General features: G+C 36.6%; 2 protein-coding genes across 3 annotated transcripts; one reads left to right on the forward strand and one right to left on the reverse strand.

Annotated features, from left to right (window-relative positions):
- Window positions 1-537: 537 nt before the first annotated feature.
- Window positions 538-4661, forward strand: LOC113297776 (E3 ubiquitin-protein ligase DA2L-like). Of its 2 annotated transcripts, none has more exons than XM_026546356.1 (9): window positions 538-932; window positions 1041-1092; window positions 1187-1232; window positions 2044-2125; window positions 2261-2402; window positions 2573-2669; window positions 3099-3165; window positions 3516-4195; window positions 4304-4661. In XM_026546356.1, exons 1-8 carry the CDS (start codon window positions 726-728, stop codon window positions 4146-4148), a joined length of 1326 nt encoding a protein of 441 aa, XP_026402141.1. In that variant the 5' UTR covers window positions 538-725; the 3' UTR covers window positions 4149-4195; window positions 4304-4661. The 2 variants fall into 2 exon arrangements, with proteins under 2 accessions (XP_026402141.1, XP_026402142.1); XM_026546357.1 differs by having other exon boundaries at window positions 2576-2669.
- Window positions 4662-5557: 896 nt separating this feature from the next.
- LOC113297778 (protein ECERIFERUM 3-like) lies at window positions 5558-12187 on the reverse strand. Its single transcript, XM_026546358.1, has 11 exons — window positions 11918-12187; window positions 11570-11796; window positions 11256-11491; window positions 10448-10667; window positions 10189-10310; window positions 9753-10009; window positions 6954-7061; window positions 6635-6841; window positions 6326-6436; window positions 6071-6244; window positions 5558-5929 (listed from the first exon to the last, which is right to left on the reverse strand). Exons 1-11 carry the CDS (start codon window positions 11966-11968, stop codon window positions 5762-5764), a joined length of 1881 nt encoding a protein of 626 aa, XP_026402143.1. The 5' UTR covers window positions 11969-12187; the 3' UTR covers window positions 5558-5761.
- Between the last annotated feature and the right edge of the window lie 5201 nt (window positions 12188-17388).

The following is a 17388-nucleotide window of genomic DNA, read 5'->3' on the forward strand; positions in this document are numbered from 1 at the left end:
TTTGGATCTTATAGGATTGGAGATTGGGTATGATTTTGTACCCAATCTCAAATCGAGTATATATTCATACTCGGTTTGAGATTGGGTACAAAATCATACCCAATCTCAAAACCCGTATAATGCTTTTTTTTTCTTTTTTCGATTTGAGTTCATGGATTTGGAAACTAATCCATTTTGAATTTCGAGGAAAAAATTTGAACTTTTTTATTTTATTTTAGCCAGCATGGTTTTATTTTGGGAGTAATTTGATATTTTAATACTATTTAGATACCCCTTAACACACTAGTTTGGATGAAAATAAAATGAGTATACCCAATCAATATGGGTATAGCCAATCTCCCCGGGTAAGGTAAGCCAATATATAAATCCTTTTCCTTTTTCCTCTCTCGACAGCTAAAAGACAAAGCATGCACGTCGACGTCAAAGGGCATACCTGTAATTTAAATAGAAACTTATGCTCCTTCGTAATTACACTAGTCAAAACATTAATAAAATAACTCGAGAAAACGTGACTTTATTATTTTTTTCCTTCTTCTTCTCGACTCAAGTTCTTTTCACTTTCGCTTTTGTCGTACTTCTAACTAAACACTTATCCTTTGTTTCTGTGGAACTTTATTTAGTTTGCTTGTTTGCGAAATTTAGAGAATCTAAAGAAAAATGAGAAAGAAAATAAAGAAAAACGAGAAATAGTCGAAATTCAATGAAGATTAAGAAGAAGTTAGAAAATGGGGAATAAGATGTGTAGTTCAAGAAGGAACATGGTTGAAGAGAGATTTACAAGACCACAAAGACTTATTAGACAACCATCATATGTTGATTATAAGAAACTTAGAAAATTGATACTCAATGAAAAACTTGCACCTTGTTTCGATGGAATTGAGGATATTTCTGATGATTCTGACGATCTTGAAGAATGTCCCATTTGTTTCTTTGTAAGTGTATTACTATACTTTCAATGATTTTGTGTTGTTTCTTGTATGGTTTTCAAGTATTTTTTGATTATTTTTTAATATGTGGGTTTATTTCATTATCTTGAGCAGTTTTATCCTAGTTTGAATCGATCCAGATGTTGTATGAAAGGAATTTGCACTGGTAAGGGTTTCTCTAAGGTTTTTATGAAATTGTGAATCAAACCAATCAGCCATTCACGATTTTTTTTTTTTTTTTTTTATATATTTTTTTGTAGAGTGCTTTTTGCAGATGAAGCCATCTCCTGTTACACAGCTAACTCAGTATCCTTTTAACTATTTCTCACTTGTTGATTTTTTTTTGTTTTTGCTTTACTTCTTGCAGTTTTTCCTTATTTTATAGTGAAATTTCTGTAATTTTAATGGAATATATTGTTTCTGGATTATGTTGAAGGAGTACTAATGGATGTTTTGCGATTCCATGTAAGGAAAGAGCTTTTTTCTTGTTAAGAAGATTTAGAATGCTGTTTTCTTCTTTTTCAAATTAAACTAAACACATAAAGGTGTACGTTGTACATAGACGAATTCGTAATTGTTTCGTGATAATTAGAAACAAATTTGATTTCATTTGTGAAGATGCATTTGAATGTAGATAAATTAGGATATGTTGTTCTGATCTAATAGATCGTTGAGTGTGTGTGGTTCAGATAATTTTATGGATTACACAGTGCTCGTCTTTCAGACTGGTATACGTGTATTTTACTGATTTTCATTTGTGATACGCTGAAGTGTTATTGCTTACAAATTAGTAAACAATGCCTGGATATGGATGCGGTATAGAGCCTTGTGTAGGTGCTAATAAGTATTTAGGACTGTTTTGTGAAGGATATGGGTACGAGTGTCGTGTAAGACAAGTAGCCAAAAGCACACACCAAACACGGCGCATCAAACTTTGTGATGTACGAGCACCCCCGAGTGTCTGCAAGTTGTGACATGCTGTTCATGTGCCGGACGTTGCAAAATCCTAAATTGTGAAGTGTCCTTGTCATGTAGTTTTGACACTTTCCATTTTTAAGGTAGTTGGATGTTGTGAACTCAAGAAAATGAATCATTTTGTATTCCTGAACTATTAAAGGTGCCCGTTTTGCAAATGCTCCAGCTATACTGTTGAGTACCGTGGGGCAAGAACGAAGGAAGAAAAGTGCATTGAACAAGCTGTATGAATCTAATCCCTAGTCTATTATCCTTTTGGTGTTACACACATCTTACTATTTGCTAGGCCATTAGCCACAATAAACGTTGTTTTCGTAAGACTGTAAGCTTAATCTGTTCAGTTTTTGTTTGTGGTTCAGGAAGAGCAAAAGGTCATGGAGGCCAAAATTAGAATACAATCTGAAGAATTGCAAAACTCGGATCAGGTCAGGCTTACCAATAGAAACTTGTCTGTCATGGAAGTTCAGTCTCCAGCTTCAGGTTCCATGGAGGTGTCAAATGGTTAGTTACTATGTTATTCGATTTTGTTTTATTTATTAAAAGAGTTCATAGTTACAAAAAACATTAGGGTCACAATGATATAAGAGTCTACGTATTTCTTATATTAACTGAACACAAATTATCTTTTTACAGCTGATATACTAAATATAATATGTTTTTGATTTGAAAAGCAGGCGGTGTACAGGACTTAGGGGCCTTGAGCCTTCCTTCAGCAAATGGACATGTTGATGCTTCCGAATCTTCACTTCTAAATGCCTGGAATGAAAGGTAATGCTTTCAGTTATATAACTTTCCGTAATTTATTCAGGTGGTATTCTATCTAATTCATATTAACAAGATTTCTTTCGAGTAGGAAATTTTGATTTGATTGTGGGAGTCATTGTAGAGAGAACTAGTAGGGATGTAAATATTGTTAAGCTGTTATGTTCTTGCTTGAATAGATCAATGAGGTTACATAGTCCATCACCATTTTTTGATCTGGAGATAGATTTCAGTTATTCATGTTTCGGCAGACAGATGCTACATGAGAAGACATGTGTGGAAAATGCATACTGTTAACTGTAATTTCCAGGGGAATCCTGCTATCCAAGTTTCAAGCATTCAGTTTATACTCATGTGTTGACTTGCTATGAACTGTGGTAAATGGCAGTTGTATTTCAATCAATAGCTAATCACAGAATTTTTTTCACCACATAGAAATGCAGAATTTGGTGTAGATCTTGAAGAACTCATGATGATGGAAGCTATTTGGCGCTCTATTCAGGTTTGTCTGATGCTAGTTTTTCTTTTATGTTACTGTTCCTATCTATTTTTACAATTGACAAGGTATTATGCTACTATGGCATTGACGAGTACTCAGTACCGGAATTTGATTTACAGATAACAGAAAGGTTTTGTGTATATCGGCATTTGGGACGAAACTGATGTTTCTCTCTTTTAGCTACTAAAACTTTTAATAAAATGACCTAGGTAACCAAGATATGATCCCAATTTTGTGCTCTAGGGACATTGATACCTGGACTAAAACAGATTCATCCTTTTAGCATGTATAATTTAGTGGGATTCTTCACTGATGGCCGGGATATTAATTTACATGTGAACCTAATTTCTCAGGATACCGCCTCACATAAGTGTGCATCTGAGCGATCTTCAGGCTCAAATGGCAATGGTAGATCCCGAATTGAGAACTACCTTCCATACGAAATCATATCATCTTCAACACTCACAGACCTTCCGGATTGTCTTCCATCAGATTCAGCAAGTGGTGGAATTGCTATTGCAGTTGCAAGAATTGCTGAAAGAAGCATTCTTCACTCCGGAACATTTCACTCAATTAGGGAATTCAGTCAGACTAGTCAAACCCAAGATGAAATTTCTGTGGGAGAACACGAGGCTGGACCTTTTGAATCTTCTGAAGATCCTGACTTCAATGATGCAAGATCAGGAAATGAATGTCTCTCCATTTCTGCAACCAGTAGTGATGATAGTTGGGATTCATTCTCTGCATCTTTCCAAGATAGAAATCAATGTTCAGATGAAGACGGTTTCAACTCTGATGAAGATCCAGTAATGGAGGTTTTCGACACCGACTCCTCTTGTTCAAGTAGTGTTCATACAATCTCAGATGTGTCTACTAACCAAATCCCAAGTGATTGCAACAATTATGAGAGCTACTGCGGCTCCAACCATCCAGGCCCTATAGCCTCACAAGCTGAATTAAGGTTGTTGGATAACTCCAATTCATAGTATACGACTGAATTTTTATGCCTTACATTGGATTATAATAACTCAAGGTTAGATACTGCTGACTCCTCTTTTTCCTCTCTATGTTATCTTTTATTGTAGTTATGATGTATTTAGCTAATTGATGATGTTTTATATTTCTACCACGGTTTTTTTAGGTCTTGTAAAGGATGGATCGAGAATGATGATGCACTCATCCATATTTGCTTAGGAACTCCGTTCAGGCTTGTTGGATCATTCACCTCAGGATTTTCAACCTTTTTAAAAGCATCCCGAAATTTGGGTTTCAAATTACTATTTGGTGTGAAATGTATCATAACTTGTGCATGTGATTTATCTTGTACATTATAGGCACGCCACATAGATCAACCGAGAAGAATTAAATTTGTTGTTGTTAGGCGTGTGAAACATTTTAGTGATTGTGTTTTTGGTTAACATTGGAAATATAAATGCTATTCTTTTTATAATGGCAATGTAACAAATTGCCAACTTTTTAAAGAATTATTACAAGCAACATATAGCTGCTTTGGAGATGGTGTTGAATCTTCATTTTCTGCTTTGAAAAATAGTCAGGCTCAAACAGCTGAAGCTTCTACCGCTGGAGGAGTTTTAGAAATTCTCTTGATGCTGTATCCAAGGTTATTTATTGTCTGGTTACCGAGCTTCAAATTGACCATCTTCATCGTGTATTTATATAGCATCTGCGTGGGTTTCCTCCATCGTATGATAGAGTAGTGGTATTTTAAGTGGGGGATTATTTATTTTGAAAGCTGTAGTGTAGTTATAATGTCAAAATCACTTGGCATGGAGGTTTGAAGGCAATTAGCTGCAACTTACTGGATGATTAGTGAACCTCTTCCTATAAGGCATTTACCGTGTGCCTGGGGTTTTGTGTCCTCTGAAGTTGCTTCACAATTTACAGTTTTTTCTCAAGGGGGTGTTAGCAAAGACATACCCAAGTGCAGAAAGTCCGAGAAAAGTGCTTCGTACAGCCACAGAATATATGACTGGCCGTTGTTCTGAATAGGCTGCTCAGCTTGTTACCCTGGCAAGGGAAGCAGAGCTTCAAGGTTCACATAGCTCAGATGTGGGAGACAACAATCTCTCCAACACTGGTAAGATATGCAGTTATTATTCATCAATATTTAGGAGTATGGACACAACCTTGAAGCTCTTGATCTCCATGTTGACAACATAGAAATATACCCTTTCTTCGATCTCATGATTTGTGTCTGCTTTACAAATTACAGAATACAGCTTCAAAAGCACATCTTCAACAATTCCGTTGAACCATTGACAGAGCATATTTAGTTGCTGATTTATTGCCCTTTTGGTTAACCTAGTGCATAGGATTTGTCTTTTGAATCTATGTTTGCAAAATACGAGGACAAGCGTGCAGTAGATACGATTAATTGGATGGTAATACTGCAGTAGAATTTTTTTTACAAAATCATGAAACATAGGAGAAAAACATGTCTTAATTGAAATGTGCCGAAGCAAATTACACTTGTGAGCATAAATTTCTTGGTTTTACCTTAACGCAACATACAATTCTGTCCAGTGTGTTGAAATGGAAAAAGTACAAACAATAGAACCACTAGAGTCTACAGGTAGATTTAGGGATAAGAGAAAACTGGTTTTAGACCATGCTTGAGGGCAGCTTCCCAAACAATATCTATCTTATCAACGTCAATGGCACCAACTTCATGGTGTGTCCAGCCTTCTAGTAAATGAACAACACCACCTGCGTGGCATGCATGAACTCCTCCCCGCGACATAGTATACTGTTTCAAATCGTCAAAAACACAAGCAGATCAAAATTTATTCATGCTAGTTTATTGCTTCGTCAAAGGATCTCGCTAAGGAGAAAATGTGTAGGATAAGTATATGAAGTTCCTCAGTAAGGTACTAGGCAAACGACATACCTCACACGTTCCAAGTCCTTCAACATCCTCGGGTAGTTGCATGGCAGCAAGCTCTCCGTATGTGCAGTCCCTTCTGAAGGGGAAAATTGGTGGAACAACAAACTGATTGAAATGAGTTCCGGGTGGTGCCCATCGTTGTTGTCCAGGTGTTAGCCATTTACCGACGATCCACATCTAATCAAAACAAATATCATTATTTAATGCAATCAGAATGTAGATCACAACTGTCCCATAATAGGCAAAATTATTACGTACCTTACAATGCTGGGCTGCTTCGTATTTGGTAATTTGAACTAGATAACTTTGTTGTTCTTTTGGAGCTTCATTTTGAATAGATTGGAATCTCTCTTTGGATAATGTTAACATCTGCATTCTCCTTAAAGTTTTCTAATCAGGAGATTAACTAACAAAGGACGGTTATTTAGAAAACACCTAAAGCCTTCTTAGCTAAATAGGGTATCTAGCAAATAATGCAGATTGAAAGCTAATGATTTGGACTAAATATTCTCTCTTATAAATAACAACTAGCATGTAGCCCTGGTAATATCAATAAGCAGTACTTACCAGAACTCGAACTTTGCGTCGGGAGAGGTAAAGAGCAATTGCTCTACCGAGCTTAGAAGTAGCCCCAGTCAGAAATACTTCCTTGACATCACTTGGGATCTCTTTGATAATTACTGCGGCAGTTAAGGTGTTTCCATGGACAACACGGACTCTTAAGTTTGGAAGCTTCTTAACAAACAACGTTCCACCTCCATTTAGAGCTTCATTCTGTGAAATAGGTGTATTGACAAGATCATGACTTACATGAAGTACTACGCTTGCGAGATTTAGTTCAATGAATACAGCCTGCTAGTAATTATTACAAGGAGGATAAACTGACCTTGTTCAACGCTGCGAGGCTAATGACCTTAACCCCAGTTCTATCGGCTCTAAGGATTGCATCTTCTATTTGATTGTTGATACCATCTTTAGCAAATGGCAAGAAATACTGCCAAAACATTAAAAATAAAAATCTTATCTGTTAAACCTACTATTTCAGCTCAGCTGATCTTGGTTCAGTAACCTCTCTTTATCATATATATACACCCATCCTCTCTTTACAACTTAGAACAGCTCTGGGAAAATACACTGTTCTACTACTTATGTTCCCAGTAATAGGTTTTTGACAAAATGGATCTATTCATTGCGTTTGCGTTTGCTCATTTCTCGGGAAAAAATATACTACTAGTTGGGCCGACCGAGCGAAGCGAGGGAAGACCTTTATATGACCATTTTTTTGTAAGTCCCAAGTGATCATCAATTGACAAAAAAAATTTGATTTTGGTGTCCCAAACTATTTTCAATCAACAATGAAAGGACTAAAGAGTCCCTCCATGTTTTCATTTCTCATTAAAACTACCTTAAATACAACACAAAATAAGGGTAATCAAGTAAATTTCGTGGGCAGAAAAAAAGGACACGGAGGTTGGAAATGGTTTAATTGTTTAGGGGCAGTTTAGTAAAACCATAGGTAAAGTGACCTAAAGGTTGCGGGTTCGACTCCCGTCAACCTCATTCTTTTTTCTTTCTTTTTTTTCTCCTTCTACTACCTTCTCCTTCGTTGTTTTTTCTTCGTAGTCACCAAACTCCAACAGAGAAATTTGTTGTTTCTTCTCCTTCGTGGTTCGATGATGAAAATTGAGAGAAAATGATCATGTAATGATTGTTGGTAGTGGTATTGATTGAAGGAATCGATTCAAGCTACGGGAAAGGATAAATCAGGTAATTGAAATTAGGGTGTCGTATTGTTTCATGAATGTATGTGAAATTAGTGATTATTTTGTAGAATTAGTACTGGGGTTTTCGGACGTGAGAACTATGTAGATGAATTGATAGGCGAATTGCATAATTATAGTGGAGATTTGGAATTAGGGTGTCTACTATTATTGTGTTCGAGGCATCCTCCACATCGCCGCAAAAGATTTGAGCCGAGAAAATGAGATGTTATTGCTGGCCAAAGATCGATTGTGGTTGTCTCAAAAGATGATTTGGCAACAAAGGGAGCGGAAATGAATTGGCTGTGAATTTTTTGTCATGAGATTTGATTGAAAACCAGATCAAGAAGATATCAGTTTAAATCGAGAATTACAAGGGTTTGTTGTTGATTGGTTAGATTTCAGATGGGTTCATTTGGATTTGAGTTTCCTGAAAGTTCGAGTTCAAGGTGGACTGATTTTGTGGCCGAAGTTGAGATGAAATTAGGGTCTCACAGCAGACCTCATGTAGGAGATATCAGTCAGTTTAAGCAGAGTTTCGAATAGCTGCAACAGAGAATGGGATTGTGTTGCAGTGGTCTGTCAAAACAAGAATCATGGTTGGAGAGCTGTGTGTGTTTGTTGACTGTGAGCTGAGATGAACTGACCAATTGAACTGTTGGTGTTGTGACATGAGTCTGAGATGCGGATGGAAGAAGGAATTGAAGCAAATATGAAATTGAGAGTTTGAGATGGTGATTGGGATGAATTTCAAGGGGTTGAGATTTGAGAAGAAGGGTCTTGACAGAGTTCTTGTAGAGTGGGGTTGAATTAGTTCTGAATTTGGTAATGAAGGTGGTGGTAGTGACTGGTTGAATCTGGTGGATTTGTGATGATGATTTTCAAGGTTTTCGAAAGATTTTTGTGCTGAGTTGGTTGTAGAGCTGCAGATGAACAACAAATGGGTTCCAGTGATTTTAAGATGGGAATGGGTTTGTTTCTGTTGAGCAGATGGGCTTGATTTGGTACTGAGATCACAATGGAAAAAAGAGTGGCATGGCTGCAGCTGCAATTGGAGCTGTGAAGCTGTTGGTGGCTAAGGAAATCATGAAGATTGTGATGCTTAGAAGTTGCAGGAAGGAAGAGAGGAAAGGTATTACAGATGGCTAGGTCAAGGAGTTATGTGTGTTGAGATGCAGTGGTAGAGTTGATTGCAGATGAGTAAATGGATGAAGCTGTGAGCTGGAATATGCAGTGATTGATACTGGTTGTCTAGGAGAAGCTGGTGATTGCAATAAAGAACCCCAAGGTGCTGCTAATGATTGAATTGGAGCAGATGAAGCAATAGAATGAATGTATAGCTGTATGCTAGGATTGCAGTGAAGGAGCAGAAGTAAATGGCCTGTAATTATGTCCGGAAGCAGCCAATAACAGGGGATCTCGGCCGGATTTCTAAATCTACGTGTTAACTCAGCGATTCAAGTGAGCTGACCAGATAACAACACCGTCAGTATGACCGCTTAAAATGACGGCGACTCTGAAATGCCGTTAATTTGTGAAAAATGAAAAAAAAAGGAACGGGTCATAAAATACAGTGAAGGATCCATCACGCAGTGGTGTCGTTTCATCAAGTTCTTCGGTCGGCCCTCCCACCGTGATAACGGTTGTACTAATATAGTTCTAGAAGTCAACTTTTATAGGATTTTTTTTTTTTTGAAAAGTCTCGGTGGTGCTCGTCAGCACCAAACTCCTTTACGGTCAAAGAAAAAAATTAAAACGAAATTCTCTTTAGCCAGCGTAGGTTATCTTGGAAAATTTCCTACAACGATATGTTTTTTTTGTTTTGACATGATACAACGATATGTTTTACTGATAAAATAAAAAAGAAAAACTTATTAAATTGCTATTAAGCATAAGTACTTGAAAAGCAAGGATGTAGAGCTGACCTGAAAACCATACCTAGGGACACACCATGAATGGTGCAATCTGCCCCTGAGGTTATAAAAAGTGATAACAAAAGTCTTGGAAACAGCCCACAGTATTAGCATTGTCACAAACGCAGATGGCCAAAAAGGCAACAAGAAGAGCCTGTTCTCAAACGGTATAGAAACGAATGATCGTAGAAACAGCGGTGCATGCAGTGAAGAGAGTACATCCACGACATGGCATAGAAAGACAAAGTCAGGTTCTCTTGCATTCACACCTGCAAATTTTAGTGTTCAGAGAAATTACATCGGCTACCACAAAAATTATTAAAATCAGCCGTGCAATTATTAAACAAAATCATTAGCTAGCCTTCATTCATTAAGTAATTTTGACTATGCTGATAGCTTAACTGAAGTGGTGTCCAATTTATGCAGCAAATGTTTTTGATGCACAGACCTGTACTTATTTTCTTGTGGAGCTCCCACGACTCTTTGTGTATCGTATTCCATAATGCATCAAAGAGAGGCATGAACAAGCAGAAGTTTGAGTCCATTTCCTTATGATGCAGGTTGTGGTACCTATGATTTCCCACCAAACAAATATTTGAAGAGGATATAGGCGAATATTCTAACAAATAGCAACCTTCTTAGCCGATTTCTGGACACACTATAAACTATGATAGATACACTGACAGTTATCATACAGCTATACTTACGTTGGTGTGTAGATCAGATATCTAAGAAATGGAAATATCCGAAAGACCCAATTCGGAACAACTTCTATATTGCTATGTCCCATACATCTCAAGAAGTCGAAAGCTAAAATATAGCCATAGATCATGCCAACGGATCCATATCCAATTAATGAAACCCCGAGTGTAGGGATCCCAATAAGTGAACCTAAAATTAGGTGCTCCAGAGGAGTTGCGTGCCCAGCTGCACCCAAATAAAAGCAGTAAACATAAGAGCATTTCATCAAGGAGAGTCTGCATTCACTCTGTGTATAAACATATGGAAATCACATACGCGTACTAATACTACATTGATCATTATGTTCAAGGACACTTAGTTTCTTCCGCACATGTACCAAGCATGGGTACTGTTCTACTCCTCTTTTCCTAAATTTCTAGTTAGTTATATTACAAAGGAATTGAAGCGAGAAAAAGGAGAATTTCCTCACTAGCTGAAGTCTAAAAGGTGAATATGCACGCGTCATAGATACGCAGGTAAGAAGATTATCATGAGCAAATCAGTGTTACATTTTAATTTAACTTTGCATTGAGCTCTAACATGGACTAACTTCCCTTAAATTTCGCCCCTTTTCAGTGTCAAACTATGAACCTATCATTGCTTTGAAATGAAGCCGTTTTAATACATTATATTTGGGTCATTCAAATATTGTGCGAGTTACCAAACGCAAATTATGTTGGTTACAAGTACTTAGTGAGTGTTTCAGGGATAATTTTTTGAGGATTATAAAGCATAAACTTAAAGAGACATGATATGGTTTGATGTACTTTATACCAGTAAAAGGTTGTGGAACTGGAGAAGCATGGTGGATTGCATGATAATTCTTGAACATAAAATCACTGTGGAGAACAAATCTATGGACCCAATAATATAGAGGCTCCGAAACTCCGACATGAAGTAGAAGAGCAAAAATTAACCCTTTTGAGTTCCACATAGGAAGATTCCCAAGGAATGGGAAGCTGTAATATGCCATACAAGCCATGAAAGCTTGAAGTATGATGAAGTTATCCCTGTTCAAAAAAATAATCACGAAATATATTACTCGAGGTAAAACTATCAAGTGCATGACGTATAATCTTTATACGTACCAGTGCCATTCTTTATCTATCTGTTTGAAATCAACTCCTACTTGATGAATACTTCGCTTTCGAGTAAGGGAATGAAGGTTACAGAATGAACACCAGAATGCATGCATGAGACCTCTAAGAGCACAAATGATTAATATATGTAAACACCATGCATCTTTTTGCATTGCTTCCTGATCCCATGGTTTTGATTGTACAACTTTCGCAATTAGAGGTCCATACAACAAGTACTGTAAAAAACAACATGAAACCAACATATGGATGAGGATATAAGGAATTTCTAAGAGAGAAAAAACTACTAAGAAGATGATACGAAGTTGGAATTTGAAAAAGAGAAAACTAAGCTCATGCCTTGAAGTTCCCTAAGTTCTCCCATGGCCAAGTTGACAAAGGTTTCACCATATTTTCACCCCAATACAACAAAATTATAGATTTGGTTTCTTTTCTTGGTACTCACACTTGGATAACATATCCAAACTTGAGTATAAAAAAAGTTCAAAATGGTTCCAAAAGGATAGATCTAAGAAGAAAAGAGAGGAAAAGAGAATGTACAGGAGGAGGAGATGTAGAATACTGGTTAGATTTTCAAATACTAGTGTAGATCTTTAAATTCCAACCATATCTCTCTCACATTAACTCACAGGCAGTACTGGAACTTGCTTACAAAAATATATATGTATAAAATTCTTACTAAATATTTACAACTAGATTCAGGTAAAGGACTAAATCAGTCGCTTCCAATTTTATTGCTTGTACGTACAAACGACCTGTCGCAATTACTTGTGACAGCTGGGTGCATTTTTTTTTTCCTTACGGTTATTGATGCGCACGCAAAATGTTTACATTTTTAGAACGTGATTCCATTATTTCGTTTGGTTTTGTACATCAAGAGCTTGAGTTGCAATTTGCAACTGGAGAGGTTAATTTGTGATTCTTAATATAGTCTCCCTCCTAGAAATATGTACAAAGAACGGAACTTAGAGTTGAGAGCTCAGCCAGAGGGTAGATACAACGACCTCAGAGGTAAGAGCCGAGGACAGTCCTGTTCAACATGCTGACACTTCTTTCTTTAGCACCAGATAACAGTCAAATTCTAGAAGTTCGGTACCTAGTTAACATACCTACCAACTCAAATTAAAAATCCAACGAAGTAGATGCGCTGTAATGTACAATCTATATTCATAAATCTTGCATGGTAGTTCCAGCAGACATCAGTAAAAGCACAAACGACACAAGGACAGCACTGGTTTTAGCTTCTTCTTTTTAATGGTGTTGGTTTTAGCAATCAATGGGTTTACATAGCTGAGTAAGTTCAGTGTTGTCCCTGATTTACATACCAAGACAAGTTGGAGCCAGAGTTGGGTAGGGGTTAAAAATGGTAAGAATTGGATTTAACAGATCCACGACATACGATTAGATACTCAACAATGTCGGGAAATAATCAAAATACAGATTACAGACCACCTACCAACCTAAAGATTAACATAAATTTTTGAGAGAGGGAGACTTTGACAATGAAAGAGGTTTAAAGCCTCTAACTGCTTTCCTACCTACTTGCAACCTAAACAAATCATAGATTGAAAACAGAAAAAATTGTAGATGAGAAAAATGGATACGGACTTGCGGAGTATTAATTTGGTGGTTCTTTTGGATTTTGGTACCCCAGTAAACTGGTTTCCCACTAGTAATAATGGACAGGTCTTGCAAGCGAAATTGGCTCAAACTATCTTTACAAGGTTACACATGATGGAATCAGATATCAAACTAACAGAAGCGGCGTAGATGATAGCAGAAGATGTTTGACCTCGGCAAATACATAAAACTTGACGCGGAAAGTAATCAAGTCTTCGCTTTAGGTCTTCTTTCTTTTCTTTTAAGGTGAGATCGGAAATATTGTTTGTTTGAGGGGTCAAAGGAAGGAGTAAGCTGATAAAAAGTATGACCCTTCATTTGAATTGACCCTATTAGGTATGGGTCCTTTCTCCGTCCCCGGATGTCTCTTATCTTGACCTTCGGATACGCTCGCCCGGAAAGCACTGACACGGGACACGGAGATGAAGATCGACAATTTCTTAAAATACTGGGATACGGGCACATATATACATATAAAAATTTCGATAAATTATACTCCCTCCGTCCCACTATTAAGTGACCTAGTTTAAGTTTGCACAATTTTTAAGGCAAGCAAGGAAAAAGAGTATATTTAAACATTTTTTACAATTATACCCTTATAGATAATAACTAGTGAAATTTTGAAATGATTTATCTCTCAAATTACACCACGGATGTTCGCAAACTTCATATCATTGAAAAGCATTTTAAAACACCTATGTAACGAATATAAACATGCCTATCAAATTATGCATATTTCTTATATTTCTTGTAATCAATTAAAAGGATAATTTTAGAAATATCTCTTGTTTAGTGATATAAGTCACTTAATGGTGGGACAAAATCTAAAAATAAATATGTCATTTAATGATGGGACGGAGGGAGTACTAATTATAACGTGATAAAAGTGAATTGGTATAACGAAAAAACAAACTAGTGAATGTTAATCAAGCACACGATTAATTTATCATGTAATTATGATATGTTTTCTTTTTATGGGAACCCTTCGTTTTTATTTAGACTACCTCATTATAATTGAGGTTTGAAGAGATACAGACGGGTGGTAATGAAGAATTCCACCAACCTGATACATCATCATGTTTGGCAAATTGAAAAAGGTCATGAGCTAGTACATTTACATGTTTAGGAATACAAATAAAACTAATATAAAATAGCTTCATCATGAATGCCCAGAATCAGGGAGTTAATAATACTTCAGGGTATATCACCTGTATGCCCAATAAACATATCAATAAACACAACACCGCTGACGGCTCAGTGATAATTGAGGAGACCAATCATACGCTGGGTGTCGGTTTCGAATCCTAGCACAAGGTTTTTTGCCAAAGATTTGGATATGACCCGTGCAGTAATGGCCCGGGTTTCTGTCAATTGTCCAAACAAAGGCACGTAAGATTTTAATCTTGTATATTGTGAGCCTCATACAGGTTTCGAATCCTAGCACAAGGCTTTTTGTCAAAGATTTGGGTATGACCCGTGCAGTAATGGCCCGGATTTATGTCAATTGTCCAAACAAAGGCACGTAAAGTTTTATTCTTGTATATTGTGAGCCACATAATAATGACCACGTTATGGTTATACTTCAAATTATAAAAACTTAGCAGCAATCAAGCAAGCCGAGATACTATAAGAGTCGATCTGTGTAATGGTATGTTAAAATTGAAGATTTTCCAAGACCACCATTCAATCTATAATCTAACCAAAGAAGAAGGGAAGTCCGCTTTGGACGGCTTTTTTGAATTCAGTACGTTTTTGCACTGTCGTTTATACTTTTAATCACCTACACCTCCATTAATATGACCAACTAACTCACTTGCGATGTCGTCTTTGAATGTATTTAATTTATAATGGAAAGGGTATTAGAAGATATTTAAGTCATTTTAGTGATTTTTTTTTACATACTAAACTTTAGTTAACATTTACACTTGATCGCATTTAAAGTTTTACCAAAAAGAAGGGACAACACCAGAAAATCCTTCTTCACTCGGTGAAGAGAATTAAAGTCCCAGTAGATTTGATAAATACTTTCACAATTTATAGCTACATTCTTACTTAGTCATCGCTTATCTCCACTCCGGATTGGATTATAAAGTCTCTCATGGACTATTAGAACATTGTTGACCCTTACTTCATCAATTTGTTGAACACTGTGTTTGGTATGACAACCTCTCCCAACAAAAAAGTAGGCAACTTTTTTTTGAAAATAACTAGATATATTACTGAGAAGGGAACTAATCTGTAGATTCAGACTCATTTGGAATCAACGATTGAGTTGTCCATCCGATGACTGACTCTGTGTGATTAGTTTCTTCTTGAAAAAAATACATAATTTGAGTTCATATTACAGTGCTCATAAGCTTTGACAGTGTCCAAAGCAATTATTGGAATTAAAAATGAAGGTGTATCAGTAAAACTAGTAATCAGTTGAGGTGATCGATGTTCTTCCTTTTTTAGCCAACAAGTCTGCAGCTTTGTTTGCTCTTCTATCCACGAAATGAAATCCCCCAAAAGAGACTAGTTCAGATGCCATCTTATTTACTTCATCTAATATGGATACACATTGCCATTTAATTGAGGTTTGTTTTCCTTGTAGGTACTTGATAGTAGTTTGGTTATCTCCTTCTATAGCCATATTTTGCAAGTTATTTGTGAGGGCCCAATTTGTCTTCTGCGGCAGAGCTACAACTTCAGCTTCTTCTGGTGATTTTGTCCTGCAACTGCCCATTCCTACTCCCTTGAAAGTACATGTCCAGTTGCGCAATATGAAACAAAAACCAGCATTAGTAGTAGCAGATATCCATGGGGCATCACAATTTAGTTTATAAAAGTTTCTTATTGGTAGTGTCCAATAAATCAGAGTTTGAGCTGTTGTGGTATTCTGTGTTGTAACTGATGTTTGTGTTATTGGATGCCAGTAATCATAGTGTCTATGTATGTCTATAGCTAATTGTTATGGTGTTCTACTTCTATTTTCAAAAACTCTGAGGTCCTTCCAAATGAACCAACATTTAGTTGCAGCTAATGCCATGGATATGGAATTCAGATCCCCCCTCATCCATTCATTATACATGTCTAAAAAAGAAGTATTTGGAGAAGAAGTGTTAGAGATTACTCCATGTGCAGGCATTGGCTGAAGTTTCCATACTGCTTTTGTATAATCACAATCAAAAAACAAGTGAAAAGTAGTTTCCAGTGGATGCTGACAGAACACACATTCCCTTTCCACATCCATAACTGAACCTAGTTTCTGCCTAGTTGGCAATGAATCTTGTAAGAACTTCCATATAAACAACTTGATTCTTTGTGATGTGTTGATGCTCCACATTTTTTTCCAAAATTTTCTTCTCTTGATTGTAGTTAAGTCATTCATGTTTTGAAGCTTGGCATATAGAGATTTCACAGAGAATTCTCCATTTGTGGTAAGCATACATCTGATCTTGTCCTTTTTCAGTGAACCCTTCTTTGTTAGGAAAAGCCTAATATTCAAGATTTCCATGACCAAAGATCTTTCGAACATAGAATTTAACAGGTTGATATTCCACTTCTTTGTTTCACAGTCAATCAACTGTGATACAAGTGTTATATTGGGGTTTCCGTTTGGGACAAAGTTTGATAAGAGCTCTTCCCTGTTGGGTAGCCATTTTTCTTTCCAGATGTTAGTGGAGGTTCCATCACCAACCTCCCAAATGGTGTATTTTTTGATGTGTTTTATTCCTTGCAAAATGCATTTCCATACCCAAGAAGCTTGGGATTTCTTCTTGGAATGAAGGGCACCAGATTTTTTAAAGTATATTCATTTTAATATTTGTGCCCATAAGTCGTCAGGGTGACTTACAAGCCTCCAAGAAATTCTGCCAATCATTGCCTGATTCATTTTATTTGCTTCTTTAAACCCCAATCCTCCCTGTTCCACAGGTTTACAAAGAGAATCAAAAGCTTTTACGTAGATACCCTTAGAATTCGTGTGTTTTTCCCACCAGAAATCTCTTTGGATATCATTGATTCGCTTGGTTATTTTTTTTGGTACCACAAAGCAGCCCATACTGAAGATGGGCATGCTAGATAAAACTGATTTGTTTAACACCATTTTACTTGGCTGAGATAAGATTTTTCCTAGCCAGGTTTTTATTCATTGTTCAAATATTTTCTATTATGTTATCAAAGGCTTTTAACTTGGACCTATCTATGAA

Source organism: Papaver somniferum, chromosome 7 (genome assembly GCF_003573695.1).
Source record: "Papaver somniferum cultivar HN1 chromosome 7, ASM357369v1, whole genome shotgun sequence".
Lineage (NCBI taxonomy): Eukaryota > Viridiplantae > Streptophyta > Magnoliopsida > Ranunculales > Papaveraceae > Papaver > Papaver somniferum.

Coding starts and splice junctions, on each gene's coding strand:
- LOC113297776 (XM_026546356.1), top strand. CDS start 726: ATGGGGAATAAGATGTGTAGTTCAAGAAGGAACATGGTTGAAGAGAGA. Junction 933..1,040: donor AATGTCCCATTTGTTTCTTT/GTAAGTGTATTA, acceptor TATCTTGAGCAG/TTTTATCCTAGTTTGAATCG. Junction 2,670..3,098: donor CTAAATGCCTGGAATGAAAG/GTAATGCTTTCA, acceptor TTCACCACATAG/AAATGCAGAATTTGGTGTAG.
- LOC113297778 (XM_026546358.1), bottom strand. CDS start 11,968: ATGGTGAAACCTTTGTCAACTTGGCCATGGGAGAACTTAGGGAACTTC. Junction 11,492..11,569: donor ATAGATAAAGAATGGCACTG/GTACGTATAAAG, acceptor TTTTTTGAACAG/GGATAACTTCATCATACTTC. Junction 7,062..9,752: donor TCCCTAGGTATGGTTTTCAG/GTCAGCTCTACA, acceptor ATGTTTTGGCAG/TATTTCTTGCCATTTGCTAA.